Source organism: Balaenoptera musculus, chromosome 20 (genome assembly GCF_009873245.2).
Source record: "Balaenoptera musculus isolate JJ_BM4_2016_0621 chromosome 20, mBalMus1.pri.v3, whole genome shotgun sequence".
Lineage (NCBI taxonomy): Eukaryota > Metazoa > Chordata > Mammalia > Artiodactyla > Balaenopteridae > Balaenoptera > Balaenoptera musculus.
The window spans coordinates 51,562,447-51,579,795 of record NC_045804.1 but is presented as its reverse complement, the minus strand read 5'-3'; the positions used below and the strand labels follow the sequence as shown (position 1 = coordinate 51,579,795).

General features: G+C 39.1%; 1 protein-coding gene across 5 annotated transcripts in view; it reads right to left on the bottom strand.

Annotated features, from left to right (window-relative positions):
- NDEL1 (nudE neurodevelopment protein 1 like 1) overlaps positions 1 to 17,349 on the bottom strand; it is a 34,159-nt gene that overhangs the window by 5,934 nt on the left and 10,876 nt on the right. For all 5 annotated transcript variants that reach the window (XM_036836195.1, XM_036836194.1, XM_036836192.1 and 2 more), the window contains exons 4-8: positions 16,620 to 16,768; positions 14,532 to 14,668; positions 11,173 to 11,346; positions 7,059 to 7,150; positions 2,175 to 2,326 (exon numbers count right to left, since the gene is read on the bottom strand). In XM_036836195.1, coding sequence (XP_036692090.1) covers positions 2,175 to 2,326; positions 7,059 to 7,150; positions 11,173 to 11,346; positions 14,532 to 14,668; positions 16,620 to 16,768 — 704 coding nt within the window. The remainder of the gene's footprint in view (positions 1 to 2,174; positions 2,327 to 7,058; positions 7,151 to 11,172; positions 11,347 to 14,531; positions 14,669 to 16,619; positions 16,769 to 17,349) is intronic.

The following is a 17,349-nucleotide window of genomic DNA, read 5'->3' as shown; positions in this document are numbered from 1 at the left end:
AGACTGGGTTCCTCTCTGGGAAGTCACTGCCCTGGTGCTCCGCATCAGGGGTCAAGTAGAAGCCAGGCTCTCAGGAAGACAGAGCAGTGAGCCGGAACTGATAATGTTATCCCTCCTTCATCGTGACTGTTCTAAGGACTTTTTATTGCAAAGGCATCTGCCCGACCAATCCATTTATGGTTTGCCTGTTCTCACGTCATAAGATTCCCAAGGCCCATGAAGAAATACAATTCCAGATAGACGAATAACTACTCTATTGGAGGGAACTGTAAGTTGCAGGAAAAATAATTAGGCACTACTTCCAACACTCATGAAGACCTCCCCTATAACCTTCCCTACACTGTTTTGGGGAAATGCCATCTCTAATGTAAAAATATCTACCGACTTATTCCACTTATCATTATAGTATAAAAATGACACTCCTCAAAGTTGCCTGGAGCTCCTAAACATGAGGAATATTAATTTTATTCTTACCACCACTGAGGAGCCCCAGTGGTTAGAATAAAGTTCTGATTTATATGTTGATATTTTAGAACGTGCTTTTAATGAAATGTGTATAAAGAAAGCCCTGATTTATACATTATTTTAGAATGTGCTCCTTAATGAAATACATATACTTCAAGGTAGAATTCTCTTAAGGGAGAGAGAAAAACCAGAACACTCCACTCCACAAGGATGAACAACAAAAAGCTTTTTACAGTGGACTATGTATCAAATCAGGGCCTCCACAAATGTGCCACTGTCACTGAGGAAAGCAGAAAATACAAGTTCCTTTAAGAAGTTGTGAAAATTTCTATATTGCTTTCACAGAACAAGGACAAGCTGCCTCTATGACTCAAAGCAGAGATGGTGGCAAGGGACTCCTGGTGCCTCAGTTGCTGCTCCACTACCAGCTACCTTAAGTCACACAGTCAGCATCTCAGACCATAGGTCCTAACCAGTTACCTAGACTAAGGCACACCCGTACAAGAGTATACCCATGCAGCATTTTGTTGGGTTTTTTTTTTTTAATTGAGTAGAACAATATGTACTGACACAGAAAGATACTGGCAATATAAGTCACCACAGGCATATTGCAGAGCAGTATTTAAAGTATCCCAGGGACTTCCCTAGTGGCACAGTGGTTAAAAATACATCTGCTGGGCTTCCCTGGTGGCACAGTGGTTAAGAATCCGCCTGCCAATGCAGGGGATATGGGTTCGAGCCCTGGTCCGGGAAGGTCCCACGTGCCGCGGAGCAACTAAGCCCATGCGCCACAACTACTGAGCCTGCACTCTGGAGCCCGCGAGCCACAACTACTGAGCCCGCGTGCCACAACTACTGAAGCCCATGCACCTAGAGCCCATGCTCCGCAACAAGAGAAGCCACCGCAGTGAGAAGCCTGCGCACCGCAACGAAGAGTAGCCCCCGCTCGCCGCAACTAGAGAAAGCCCACGCGCAGCAACGAAGACCCAACACAGCCAAAAATTAATTAATTAATTAATTAATTAAAATAAAGTATCCCATAAGTTTTTTAAAATGTATAGCAGATGCATAAAAATATGAATTTACATGCCTAGGAATAACTATAAGGATGCAAAAACAGTTTGAAAACGGAAAACACTTTTTACTTTATATACTCTGTACCAACTGACATATTTTTTGTATTAAGGATGTACCACTGCTTTAATCTTACAACAATTTTTTTTTAATTCTCAATTCCCCAAAAAACATCTTCACATCATACAAAACTTGTATCTCCTAAACTGTACTTGATCCAGTGGTTTTATATTTTTTCTAAAATCTTCCGACAGAACGTTTGTTGAAGAGCTCACACATACATGATCATCATGTTCTCTTCTACTCTTAACAAATATTTGCCAAGAAAGTCTACTAGCCTGCAAGCACCTTGAGCACAAGGACCGTATCATAGTCATCTTTAATCCCCAGAGCCTAACACAGCTGCCTTTCAAGAGTCTGCTTCCCAGGACAGAAGCTTCAGAGTCAGGGTTCCCAGGGCAACAGACTCCATGGGGACTAGAAGGCAATAGACTTCATGTCCCCTAAGATCTCAATGATAACGCTTCAGGTAGGTTTATCAAACTGAGTTTATCTTTTCAAAGTTCAACAAGCTCACTTAATAATGGGCAACTTCACTACCCAAAAAATTAACGTTTAGAATTTCCAAGACTTACCCTTTGTCGAAGAAAGACGTGTGCCCTGATCGAGAGAACTTCGTGCCGTTGCTATTCATCACCCCACAGTTAACATTCCCTGAAATATAGGATTTTCGTGATGCTTGGTCCTTTGCAAAATTCCTGCAAGCTGCTAATTTGGATTCTAAAGCCTACAAAAGGAAGAAGGAATGATTTGGTTGTCAAAACAGTGGCTGCACATAAAAATTTGCATTTCAAACCATTTCTATTTCAAGACTCAAATCTTATTCTCTCAGTTGATAATGGTGGCTGTTTAAGCCATATCAATCACCTTTCTAATAGAAAGAGGGAATATTTATGCTGACTCCCTTTCTAATGAACTCAGAATATATACTTCTCTCAGTGTTACTGAGGGATACAGATATAATCGTCACCTTACAACTAAGAAAAGTATGGCACAGTATACAGAGATGGATCCCAGGTCTCTTGGCCCTATCCACTGTTTCTTTCTAAGTTGTGGACTGTCAGTTGGCTAGTTGGGTGTGTGCGTGTGTGTGTTTTGGGAGCAAGCATTTTAAAGAATGCAAAAACATCACTTGAAAATTTTTTAAAGCAGTCAATTCTTTCTTTAGGGCTTCAGGTTAGTCGTTTCTACTGTATCAGAATGGATAAGTTCATTTACAACACCTCACATGAAGTTAAATGCTTTTCTACTTCTGAGAGCACACTGTAAAACATCTAATACCCTTCATCTATAGTTAAATAATTCACCTGAAAATGACATCAGCCCGTTAGCATTTACCTCTAAACTGAGTGCCTGCTTAGCACCTGTCACCACAACACCTGGTCAATGCCAGGCTCTACAAACCAACAGATGACATGAAGAGAACAGAAGTTTCTCATCAATTTCCATCGCTCACAAATATCACCAACTCCCCCTTTCCCGCAAACACTTTACCAAATCAAACCACTCTCCCCGAAAAAAAAAAAAAAACAAAAAATAGTCTAATCCTATTATCCATGACACTAAGGAATGTGGAATACATAGATAAATTAAACCCAGAGGGACTTCCCTGGTGGCACAGTGGTTAAGAATCCGCCTGCCAATGCAGGGGACGTGGGTTTGAGCCTTAGTCAGGGAAGATCCCACATGCCGAGGAGCAACTAAGCCCGTGTGCCACAACTACTGAGCCCGTGTGCCACAACTACTGAGCCTGCGTGCCACAACTACTGAAGCCCATGCGCCTAGAGCCCATGCTCCACAACAAGAGAAGCCCGCACACCACAATGAGAAGCCCACGCACCACAATGAAGAGTAGCCCCCATCACCACAACTAGAGAAAGCCCTCACGCAGCAACAAAGACCCAACGCAGCCAAATACATAAAATAAATGAATTTATTAAAAAAAAATTAAATCCACAGATAACATATTCCACTGAGAACCCTCCCCCCATAATTTCAACAACAGCTATTAAGACACAGCAACAAAAACAGACTGAAACTTCTTTCTCTTCTCCTTTCTTAAAACAAAAGTACCATGACCTAGTAAAACAACAACGAAAGAAGGAAGAGAGGTAGTGACCTTGTAGGACAAGCTCTGAATAAGCATTTTTTCAGCATCTTATTAAATAGACACATACACAATAAAAATTGAGAGCCATTAATTTCCTATATTCAAGACACTCATTTATTTGTTCTGATATTTGCTGAGAATCTATCATATAACAGGTACAACTTGTGTTTGAGGTGTCAGTGAGACAGCCTAATGCAAGCACTGGGTCTGGCACTCAAAAACAGTGGCCTAGAAATCAAGATTTAGACCATATCCACACCAAGTAGGAGATGAAACTGTGGTTGTGAAGATCAGAAAGGTAAGGCCAGAACTCTGAGCAAAATCAACACTGAAATGGTGGGCAGATGAAGACCCAACAAGATGACAAACAGGAATGGGCAGGAAGGCGAGCAGGCGTGACACAGCGACACAGCATCAGAAAAGCAGAGGAAAGAAGGCCATTTCAAAAAAATAAGTCAGCGCTGAATGTTTCAAGTAAAATTAGGACAGAACAGCATCCCTTGGATCTGACAGCACTGAGATCATCAGTGAGCAATTTGAGTGGCGTGAGCAGGAAACAGAGCCCAGACTAGGCTATCTGGGGAGTGAGTACGCCATCAAAAGTGCTAACAATACACGGAGACACGCTTTCAAACCCCTGGCTGGGAAGGGAGAAGAGAAACGGAATGACAGCTAAAGAGAGACGTAGGGTAGAAGCAAAGAATAGCTGCTTTTAAGGTTTAAAAATTGTATAATATGTAATATATAAATATTAGATATAAAGTATAAATAGTAGATATAAAGTATATATATGTAATACATTATACATAAATATTGCATATAAATATTAAAACATATAGTAAAAGTCTGAAGATACAGGAGACATAAAGATGAGAAGGCTGGAAGGAATGAGATCCAAAGCACAGAGGGACAAAATTAGCCATGGGAGGAATGTGATACTTTTACCACTGAGATAAAAAGGAAGAACAGCCACAGAGGTAATAATAGGAGAGTACTAAAAGAAGGTTAAGAGAGGAAAACAAAGTTTAAATAGATGGCCTTGATTTCTCAGTGGAAGAGGATGCAAGAGTGGGAATGGGGCTTCCAGGTGAAGTCAGTGGACAAAGTAGTATGAAGAAGTAGAAAATGAAATATTCATAAAAGTATGCAGGGGCTGGAGGATAACAGCAGACCAAAAACTCTAACGACACCTTAAAAGACAAACTGTCAGCTGAATGTGTAAACAATGCAAGGACTCTAAGTTCAACTTTCGTGCACCATTTCTAAATAAATTACTTAAGGTACTAAAGCAAAACAGGGAACAAAGATGACAACGTGGGGTCCAGGAACAGGCAGAACTAACCCAAGAGTATAATGAAGAGAAATTCAAGGCTGACAGCAGTGCAGCAGCCCTAGAAGCATATCAGAGCACTCAGTAAATAAGAAGCCGGAAGATACAAGATATAGCAAAGCACGTGTTTCTTTGCTCCACAAGAAAACAAAGGTAATCAGAAATGCTAAGACCCATGATAACAAAAATATCCAATGATACACAAATTATATATGCATACAAAGGCTGAATGTAATTTTAAAAAATAAAAATGGTTGAATTCGTTGAAATGACAGGATTTTAGAAGCTTTTTTCTTTTTATTTATTTTATTGTGATCTTGTAAAAATTGTTTTGCGGTGAAAATAATAAAAAAGATGGCCAATTAAAAAAATGTTAAAAAAAAGACATACATGTCAACTGTGATACAAATATGAAAAAACCTAATATGGTTTTGAGTAAATAATAGGTAAAGAACAAAATGCTTGAAACACCTGTTGAGCAGCACAAGTAAAAGAGCCCTAGAGCCCAGCTCCTCCTCTATGATTATTCAGTAAATAATATACATGTAGGCATAATATTTTAGGTGCTGTTGACTAATTTTCAGAACCAACCAATGGAGAGCTCAAGAAGGGACAGAGACACACACACACAACAGGGAGCTGAGATACAGTCTAATAAATTCAGAAACATAGGTTTAAGCATGTTATTTAAAGTTATAAAAATAACCAACAGAAGAACAAAAAATAAAAAATTAGGAGGATGTAAGTTAAATGCCTCATCTTTTTGCTTAAAGTTTTTAAGATACAGAAAAGCAAGCACATTACTTCAAGTTATAGGTTACAACAAATAGGTTAAACTATTACAATGCAACTCTTACGACAGCTAGGTTAAAGGAAGATTATGTTAGGAGTAAGGGAAGATTACTCTATGTACTGTATGAATGATTTGTGCACATTACTTTTTATAGTAACTTTAAAATGCAGATTTAGAGTTAATCTGATGGTCAGACAATAATTTTATGAGCCAGAAAAGGTAGCAATAGGACCTTCTATCTTGGCCTCCCATTTCTTCTTTATGTAAAGTATAATGCAATTTCTGCTTTTTTCAGAAAGAGTCACACACACAAAAAAAATAAGTGAAGGGGCGGTGGATAGTGGGAAGTTTCAGGGGTAGATTATTGAAAAGAGAAATAAAAGTCACTGAGGGAAACAGGAAAGAAAACTGACTAATGCTAGAAATGCTAACTTTATAGTGGCTTAAAAATCCACAAGGTCATATAACTGTTTCCTGTGATCTGGATGCAGGAAAGAAATCCAGTTCCTTGACTGATCCAGGCTGCAGGTCTCCTCCATGGCCAAAGAGCCCATGAGTCAACAGTGGCAGAGTAAGCGATCCGTGGATCACAGATGAGTAGGAACAAAGTGAAAGCAAGAGATAACCGAAAAATCAAAACAAGAGTACTGCTCTCGATAAGGTCAAAGAGTAGGTATTACACAGAGTAAAAAACTGAATAAGCACAAAACCAAGTTTAATATTCCAAAAGCCAAAATGTTCTGGAATGCAAGGTTAGAGCCAAGGAGACAGCACTGGAGTTGAGGGGGCCAAGCAGCAAAGACGTGTATGACTAAGAGCAGAAATTCATGTCACGAGCCAATGCGGAAGTCCTATGAAGAAAAAGCCCGGGGATGACCAGGAGGACAGCAGGCAGAGCAAAGAAAAGGATCAGAGGGCGGTATAAGACACACAGCCTTAGAGGAAGTAGGAGGAATCACGATGCTTTAGAAACAGCCAGGGGGAACTTGAAGAAGGCCCAGGGGGAACTTGGGAGCTAAGCGCAGGGACCCTCTGCAGAGGCACTGGCAAGGCTGAGCCCTGGAGGTGTTCACAGTCTCAGCTGATCACTGGATGCTCCTGTTTCTCAGCTTAATTACAGACTTTACCACAGGAAGGTATCCTTTTTTCTTCCCTCACTGCAAATTAAGAAATAATTCATCACCTTGGCAGCTGAAACACCTAGTGATAAATAATTAAAGGCTTACCCCTACTTTCCGTAAGAGGTCCCCCACGATGTTTAGTGCTGATATCCTAGCTGAAGGAGTCAGTGGGCTGGTACCAAAACCGTTTGGTATAGCTAGAGAAAGATAAAAGGTGAGTGATTACTCTTGCAGTTCCCTTTACATTTGGGTTTTCATATTACAAAGCAGTATACGCTGAATGAAAAATCAATATAGTATTCCAAACTGTGGATAAAGTATAAAGTGGAGATACCACAAATATCTCCATTGGATGTTTAGATTATATCCAATTTTTCATCATTATAAACAATGCTGAAAGGACATATACCCTTAAAACATCAAGAAAAGTATTTCTGGAGAGGAGCTTCCTAAAAATAGAACTGCTGAGTCAGAGGATATGCCCATATTTTCACCTTAATATCCTGCCAAAATGTTCTCTAGGTTGTGCCAATATCAGCAGTCTGAATGGTAATGCCCTCAATAGTATTAGACATCTTTTTTTCCTGCCAATTTGATAGTCACTTTGTTTTAATTTTTGTTTCCCTAATCAAGAGTCATTTGAATATTTTTTTCTGGAAGTCATCTGTTTAATCTCTGCACTTTTTTCTACTGGGTTGTCTTTAATCAATTTGCAAGGGCACTATACACTATAGATATTCACCTTTTCTCTTATATATGTTGTACTTCCCAGTGTGACATTTATCTCTTAAACTTTGTGGTTTGGGGGGAAGCCTTGAGCTTCCTCACTGCAACATAATAAAACTGTTCCCCACATTTTCTCCTAATGTTTTTCTAAAAAACTCATCAAATATCTAAATTTTTCCCCTCCAAATGGGTATCTAATTGTTGTAATACCACTTAGTGAAAAAGACTTATCTCATCTGAAATGGCACTAAAACCACACACTGAATTCTCTATACATTTCAAGTTCCATTAAATTATTTGTCTATTTTACCAGAAATATGCTGCTTTAGTTATTATAGTGTTAAAATATATTTCCTAAAGGGCAAAGCCTCTTCTTGTTACTAACCTATTTCAAACTTTTATTGACTATTCTTGCACATTTACTCTTCCAGAGTAACTTTATAAAAAATAAAGTTTTCTTTTTAATTTTTATTTTATATTTGGCTACATCGGATCTTCGTTGCTGCGCGTGGGCTTTTCTCTGGTTGCGAGGAGCGCGGGCTTCTCATTGAGGTGGCTTCTCTTGTTGTGGAGCACGGGCTCTAGGCACACGGGCTCAGTAGTTGTGGCTCGCGGGCTCTAGAGCGCAGGCTCAGTCGTTGTGGCGCACGGGCTTAGTTGCTCCGCGGCATGTGGGCTCTTCCCGGACCAGGGCTCGAACCCGTGTCCCCTGCACTGGCAGGCGGATTCTTAACCACTGCACCACCAGGGAAGCCCCAGAGTAACTTTAAAATCAACTTCACAACTTTAAAAATCCTATTAGGATTTTTATTAGAAATTTAAACTATTGATTGATTTGGGGAAAATGGATATTGCAACTAAATTAAGTCTTCCTATTCTGAATCATGGTATTTAACATGATATTTATTCACATCTTCTTTCATGCCCCTCAGCAAAGGTTTTCAGTCATGCACATTTCTTCAATTTATTTTTGAGATATTAAAGCATGGTGGTTAAGAGCTCTGGAGCTAAACTGCTAGATACACATCCATCTCTGCCGTTAACTGTGTGACCTTAAGTAGCCAAATGTGAAAGGGGGCTAATAATAGCACTTAAATCATAAAGTTGTTAAGTTTAAATTCATTAATAAATTTTGTTTTTTGGCCGTGCCTCGCAGCAGGCAGGGTCTTAGTTCCCTGACCAGGGATTGAACCCACGTCCCCTGCAGTGGAAGTGCAGAGTCCTAACCACTGGACTGCCAGGGAAGTCCCAAAATTCATTAATAAATTTTTTAAATGCAGAGCACATAGTAAGTGCTCAATAAATGTTACTATTATTTTTATCTGCTTTCTACAGAGTTGTAATCAGCATGTAAAATGCTTTTGTTGCTGCTGCTGTTACTATCCTTGTCCTCTAGAATATAATCACATTGAAGGTAGCAACTTAGTCTTACTAGACCACTATGCTCCCCTGAGGATATCCGCATCCTGAGTAATACATGACATATAACAGGTGCTCAATGCGATACAAATAAACTGCTATACTTCTCTTGGCAGGAATTTCTGGATCTTGTTTTTCCCTATTCCCCTCGAATTTTATATTTTAGGTATTATTAAATCTGTACTTTTATGGTAAGTTGTCTTGAATGCTTTTTGGAAACAGGCATTTTATCAATAAAACACAATTAGAGCTAGACCACTTCATAGAGATCAGCTCTTCAATCTTGCCACTGATTTCTCTAACCTCTGGCTTCTCACTGTGTCTGTGCAGACTTCCTTGTCATGAAACGGCAGCTTTTAGGTCAGTGAAAGCTCATGCTATCAGTTCCAATCGAAAAACCTGTCTGTCTGGACAAATATTACTGCCTTAGGGTTGACATTATCTTAACTGTGCCAGAGCAAGCTCTATGTCCTACTGACACCCCCTTGAGGCTCCAGACTATTCTGATTAGTGCTCAACTAAAGAAATTTCAGAATTTATCTGCATAATTCTAATTAGTAACATAAAAGCAAAGCTTTGTTAATTCTCAAATGCTAGTAATTCTAAGGTCCTCAAATGCACAAGCAGCCATTCTGAAGAACGAGGGCGTCTTACGATTGCTGTGATCTACATATTGCCTGCTCTGTATCCTCTGCAGCAGAGTCAGCACATACCAGTACAATCGATAACGTAACCACATAGAATTTTCACATACCTTACCCTCACCTCATAAAAAGACGAAAATAGGGTGGATTATCTATTCAAGGGCTACTGAGCACTTGAAATGTGGCCAACGCAATTAGAAACTCAATTTTAAATTTTAATTCATTTAAATCAATAAAATTTTAAAATTTAAATAGTCACATTGGAGCAGCTACTGTATTGGGCAGCACAAAATATGGAGTGCTAACTGCACTAACCGCCCAGACAGAAACCTTCTCGTATCACTCCGAAAGATAAAGTCCTATATTTTAAAAAAAAGTGTGAAGAAGGACAGCTTCCACTGGGGGAGAAGAAAGTATAGGGGAGTGGAAGTAGCTGAAATATGATCTCCAAGCTGCAAAAACTAAATAAATCTCAACTGAGAGCTTCAGGGTTCCATTCTTAACGTTCTATCTAGTGGCTACTAAATCGTTTTTCTGCTTACCTGGATTTAAAAAAACACCCTGACTGATGGCAAAAGGCATATTCTTTCTGTACTATTCATCAGTTACTCTGAACATCACCTATGAAAATGGCAGCTACCGAGGCATGTTATAGAATGGACATGTCCACCCAAGCCAATCTTAGACAAGTCTGAATGGTAACTCAGTGAGTCTCTGTACTTTCTGTGTATAAAGCATTCTAGTCTCCCATGATATGTCAAGTGGCAAAAGAAATAAAACTGCATTTAAATACAATCCCAAACACAACACCGTTAAGCAACTATACTCAAATAAAAATTAATTAAAAAAAAAAATACGATCCCAAAACTTGTGTGTAACAAGGTGGCACAAACACAAAAAAGCACACACAACAGAAAAAAATTCAAAGTGTTAATAAGAGTTGACTTTGAGCCCTAAGATTGCAGATGGATTTTATTTTTTCTCTTGTTTTTAAATTTTTCTACATGAACATGTATTACTGCTATAGTCAAAAAATAAACTTCCCTTAAAAACCTTTATTAAAATTTCAATTTATTAAGCTGCTCTTGTCTCAAATGTAGCCCTCATCGCACTGTTTCCTACGTAGGAGTTGGCCTAGGAGACCAATGCCTTCTGCTTCACACAGTGCTAGATTTAACCAACTTTTAAACTAAAATGATTGCTTAGGGACTTGCCTGGTGGTCCAGTGGTTAAGACTCCGTGCTTCCAATGCAGGGGGGCATGGGTTCGATCCCTGGTTGGGGAACTAAGATCCCACATGCCACACAGCATGGCCAAAAAAAAAAAAAAAATTAAAATGATTGCTTAAACCTTAGCAACCCCTGCTTCACCAGCAAAGCCTCTTAAGTGGATAATCAACCACAGGTTCAAAAAGAAAAGACACTACAAACCTTTTGGTGAAGGAAAACTGTTCTCTGCTCCTTTGCCAACAGGAGTAGCTGGCAAAGAAAGTGATGCTTGGACAGCAGAATCCATCTTTTCACAGTCTAGAGTTGGAGAACTGGGAGCCGACTTTCTAGTTACTTCCTGCTGTCTCTCCCGAACAGCTAGTTCTTGTCTTAAATCTGTAAAATGTTGCAAAAGTAGTAATATTCACTAGAGGAAGAAAATACATCAAGCAAAGTCACATCTGAAATGGCATAAAGACACTCTTCCTAAATTACTACTTCTCAAAAATGAATTTCCTATTTAACAATTTTTATTTCCAGGGGAATAAAAATGACAACAACCCTACTGTCTATATGATCATTTAGACTTTAAAAATGCTATAAACTTAACAGAACAATTATTTATGCCTATATGAAAAAAGAAATAGGGCAGAGTCCAAAGTAGAACTCACAGTGAACATATATGACACAAAAATAAATATTCTTTACCGACTCATTTGCATTTATTTTGAAATGATGATGTAGTCTGGGGATTATTACAAAATCAATGAAGTGCATTTTTGTCATTTTAAATAGGTTGGCTTTTTTTTTTTTTTTTTTTACTAACTAGCCTATGAAATACTTTGTCTTAGAAAGAAAGTAGTCAAAATAGTTGCAAATTGTTTTGTTTTGAAATATTGAATTTTTAACCCAAAATTAATGTTTTCTTTTCCAGTTATGCAATTGACCTACAGAATACTTGCTTATATTAAAAAAAAAATACGAAGTTACCATACTCCTGGGTATATATCAAAAAGAATTCAAAGTAGGACACCGAGATATTTGCACATCCATGTTCATTATGGACACATGATAAGTAAAATAAGCCAGTCACAAAAAAGATAAATACTGTATGATTTCACTTATATGAGGTATCTAGAGTGCAGTAGTCCCTCTCTTATCTGAGGAACGTATGTTCCAAGACCCTCAGTGGATGATTTACGCCCACTGAGCGTGATGGTGCAAAATTTCATCCTGCTACTCAGAACAGCAATTAGAACAGCAACTCAGAACAGCTACTCAGAACAACAATTTAAAATTTATGAATTGTTGATTTCTGGAACTCTCCACTTAATATTTTCAGACGGCAGCTGACCATGGGTTACTGAAACCATGGAAAGCTAAACCTCGGATAAGGGGGGACTACTGTAGTCATACCTAACAACAGTAAGTAGAACTGCAGGGCTTCCCTGGTGGCACAGTGGTTAAGAATCTGCCTGCCAATGCAGGGGACACGGGTTCAAGCCCTGGCCCAGGAAAATCCCACATGCCTCGAAGCAACAAAACCCGTGTGCCACAACTACTGAGCCTGCACTCTAGAGCCCGTGAGCCACAACTACTGAGCCTGCATGCCACAACTACTGAGCCTGCATGCCACAACTACTGAAGCCCGCGCACCTAGAGCCCGTGCTCCGCAACGAGAAGCCACCGCAACGAGAAGCCACCGCAACGAGAAGCCCGCACACCGCATGGAAGAGTAGCCCCCGCTCGCCGCAACTAGAGAAAGCCCGCGCGCAGCAACGAAGATCCAAGGCAGCCAAAAATAAAAATAAATAAATAAATTTACTTTAAAAAAAAGAGAGAAAGTAAAACTGCGGTTGCCACGGGCTGGGGAAGGGAGAAATGGGAATTTGCTGTTCAATAGGCAAAGAGCTTCAATTCTGCAATATGAAAAAGTTCTAGAGATCTACAAAACAATGTGAACATAGTTTAACATTACTGAACCGTACCCTTAGAAATGGGTAAGACGGTAAATTTTATGTTACGTGTTTTTTTTTTTTAACCAGAATTGTAAACTTAAAAATAAATAGGATAGAGTTAATACTTTATACATTATATAAATTATGAGGAGTTCTTCAGATGAATAAACCCTCCCCCAAAAAAGGAAAAATCATGAAAAAACAATTTTTAAAAGAGCCAGTAAACATTAGCAAAAAGTTTTCATAAGTAGTAACCAAAGAACTACAAATTAAAAACAATGTGGGCTTCCCTGGTGGCGCAGTGGTTGAGAATCTGCCTGCCAATGCAGGAGACATGGGTTCGGGCCCTGGTCTGGGAGGATCCCACATGCCGCGGAGCAGCTGGGCCTGTGGGCCACAACTGCTGAGCCTGCGCGTCTGGAGCCTGTGCTCCGCAATAAGGGAGGCCGCGATAGTGAGAGGCCCACGCACCGCGATGAAGAGTGGCCCCCGCTCACCGCAACTAGAGAAAGCCCTCGCACAGAAACGAAGACCCAACACAGCCAAAAATAAACAAATAAATATTTAAAAACAATGTGATATCAATTTTCAACTTTCAAATAGATTTTTAAATAATTTTAAAATCTGTTTTTATTATTCACAATACTAGCAAACATTGTGAGAAGGACACTCAGTCACTGCCAGAGTGTAAAGTTACCAACTTTCTAAAAAGTAATTTAGCAGCATCTGTTACAACCATTAAAGATACTTATATCCTTTGCCACTTCTAAGAATCTAAGAAAATCAAAGATACTCCCCAATATTATGTACAAGGACACTATTTACAGAACTATTTACAGCAAAAAATTAACGACCAATAATAAAGGACCCATCAAAAAAAATCATATATAACAGAATATTATACATTTTTAAAAACCTATTTCAAAAGATTTTTTTAATGGCATGGATTACATTCACTATATTAAAGGAGTATAGAAAAAAATATATATGTATATATAACGTGGTTCCAATTATATAAAGGAAAAAAATATACAGGTATGTTTATGTATAGTCACAGGGAAGAGTGGAAAGAAACACACCAAACTCTTAGTGGGTTCTCTCAAGATAAAGGGACTGACAGAGACTTTTAGTTTCTTCTTTACAATATTCTGCATTCTAACATGCATGAAAGAAAAAAAGAGGGAGGGAAGGAGAATTTTAAAAGAAAGTATATATTCTCTACATGTATAATATGTATACAGCAATATGTACACATATGTAATGCTAATATGTGCATGACAAAATTATTTAGGACAAGCAAAAAGGAAAAAAATCCAAACAAACCAAGCAGTATATATGCACAGTGGTAGCTGTTAAGGCTTTGGGAAACAGACCAGGGTTTGAATCCCTACTGACAACTCAAACTCTCTGTGCCTCAGTTTTCTGACCTATAAAATGTGGATAATAATACCTACCTCCTAGAGTTGATTATGTAGATATTGAATAAACAGATTAAGAGTACTTAGCATAGTGTTTGACAAAAGCATATAAATGTGTAGCTTTAAAAAGTTGATCCTGAAGCTAGCTTAGCACTCTGGCTCAGGGACAGTAAGGTAATAAATATTCTTTAAGTATAAATTTTACCTCTTGCTTCATCCTTTAACCTCTGTACAGAGACCAACAAAGATTCCTTTTCATCAAGTTCACTTTCTAAAAATGCATTTCGTTCAATGGCTTGATTTAGCCTTTGTTCAAAGTCTTCCAGCGAAACTATTGTTGCCCTAAAAAAAAAAAAAAAAAAAAAATTAGAGTCCATGAATTAAATAACGTGCAAATAGCTACTACAAAAGGAAACTGTCAGTTTATCTCATGCCATTTCATGACCTAGAAAGCCTGGCCCAGTTAAAAGAGAATGATCTCGCCCCCTTCTGACCTCTGGTGCATTTAGTGTCTCTACTATCATTTGGGGCCATTCGATGTATTCTTTTCTCTTAAATTCCCATCTAAATTCCTTCAAGTTTCTTAAAGGAGGCCTACTTATCATACAATTTATATCTCCCCATTGGACTTTAAACATGAGTCAATGAAGTTTACATATTTTCAGGAAGAAAACTTTTCAATAGTTTTAGAGTACGTTAAGAATTAACTAAGAATTAGTTTAAAACGCGGTCCCAGGTCCCACTCTATTTACTTTCTTCCTACCAAGCTTTTCTTCTTCCTGCATTTCTCATCTTATTTATTCAGCAAACATTGACAGGTACCTGCTATGTGCCCTCTACCCACTATGTGCTACAGAAATAAAATTTCCTAACCTCAAGTTAAAACTCTCAATGCCAGGGTCCCCAGCAGGAGGTGAGCGGCAGGAGAGCGAGCGAAGCTCCGTCTGCCACTCCCCATCGCTCGCATTACCACCTGACCCCCCCTCCACTCCAACCCCACCCCACCCCCGACCCCGTCTCTGTCCATGGAAAAACCATCTTCCACGAAACCGGTCCCTGGTGCCAAAAAGGTTGGGGACCGCTGCTCAATGCCATGTCCAATTTTACCACCTCCTGTCAACTGTCAAAATGCCTCTCAATTCCATTTGCTCTCCTCCAATCTTCTGCCCTTGGCTTAATTCTTCATCCATCACCCGGATTACTCCTCAATGGCCTTCACATCTCCTCCTCCCTACTTTCAATTCCTCAGTATTATCTTCCCAAATCACAATCTGATAATACTCCTTTGTTTAAAAATTCTTAAGGAGCACCTCTTTGCCTACAGAATGACTTTCAAACATAGTCAAGCACAAGGTTCTACACAACCTGGCCCCAAACATCTTCCAGTCTCATCTTGTTCAGCCATACTGTCTTTACACACTTCAGTCAAAGTGAAATATTAATACCTCATGCACTTTCCTGCCTCTCTGCCTTCGCACCTCTCTCTTCACCGGTTAACATCTACTCCTCCTTGCAGACTCAGCTTCCCCAGTTACCAGAGTACTTTAGCTGTGCCCTTCTCTATGCCCTGGAGCAGTCTGTACATTCCTGTACCAGTGTTTGTCACGTGGATTATCCCTATCTGTCACGCCCAAGGGCAGTGGCTAGCTTATCTTTGTATCCTCAACTCTAGCATCATGCCAAGCATTTAAGTGTCACTCAGATACTAAGGAAAGGAATATCAGACAATAATTGTAAAGTAATAGGAATTAAGTCTGGAATGGTTAAGAAACAACTAATTATAGATATATGCAATCTTGGCAAAGTAATGGCAAGCCACTATAGGCTGTTCAGCAAAATCATAATAAAAGCATTATTTTGAGACAATTCATGATTAGTATTAAAACAGAAGAGAATAAAAAGCAGTGAAAATTTAAAGACAGATCAGCTAGGAATTAACTGCAGGATTCAGGTATAAGATGTGAGGACCTTCAAGAAGTGTGGTAGTACTGAGAACATACAGGGAAAGTGGAGGAATGAATGTTTTATTCATGAAAGAAAAACCAACAGGATCAACAATGGTACCTGAAAGAAGAAGAAAAAAGGAAAAACAGAAAGAAAAGCCTGGAAGGGCATTATCTGGGGAGATAAGGATTTTTGGTAAGTTTCAATGTGACAAGTTACAGGTGACATGAAATACCAAAAGGAAATGTTCTGGAACTAAGATCTAGGTGACAGGTTGAGCCTAAAAACAAATTTTTATCACTGATTGCCAACTTTGGTTATTCTAACAAAATGCACAGCATTCACTTACCTTTTTGCTCGCTCCAGGTCATCATTGGCCTGCTCCAGCTCTCTCACATACTTATGTAACTGCTCCTTAATGGCCCGAGTCTGACTTAAATCATCTTCTAATACTGAGACCTGCTTGTAGCTCTGTGCATATTGATGCTCCAGTTTCTCCTGAAGGTGTGGGTATAGGAAGGAAAGCATGTGTCATTAACATATAGTTTTCTTTAATAAAGGATGTAACCCAAGTAAGGGGTGGGACGGGGTGGGTGGGATCCAAGAAATTCACCCACAATCTGAGTTGATGGTACCCCTCTCTCCTTTTTACACTATTTAAAAACAATGACACATTCATTCCAAGTGCCTGAACTCATATAAAATTAGTCAATCATTCTCCTCTCAAAGAAATCTAATAATGATCTCTCTGAAAAGAGGTAAAATAGTGAAACTGTTGCCTTAAAAGCCTCAATCTTGGTGGGGGAAACTCCGGGTTCTTAGGCTGAATGCAGCCCAGAGTAAGCACAAAGAAGTTGACTGACAAGAGTTCAAATTCCCTATACCTCACCTTCCCCAAATCTACCCCACTGCCCAGACACAGGAACACCCCAAGCATCTGGCTTAGGAATGTGAGGAAGAGCAGCAAAAAGGGGTTAATCTTTCACTCCTGAATATTCCTTGTTAGAAGGGAATTTTTAAAAACTAAACTCCAAAACTAAAGGGACTACGAACCATAATGAAATAATTGTGTATTTCAT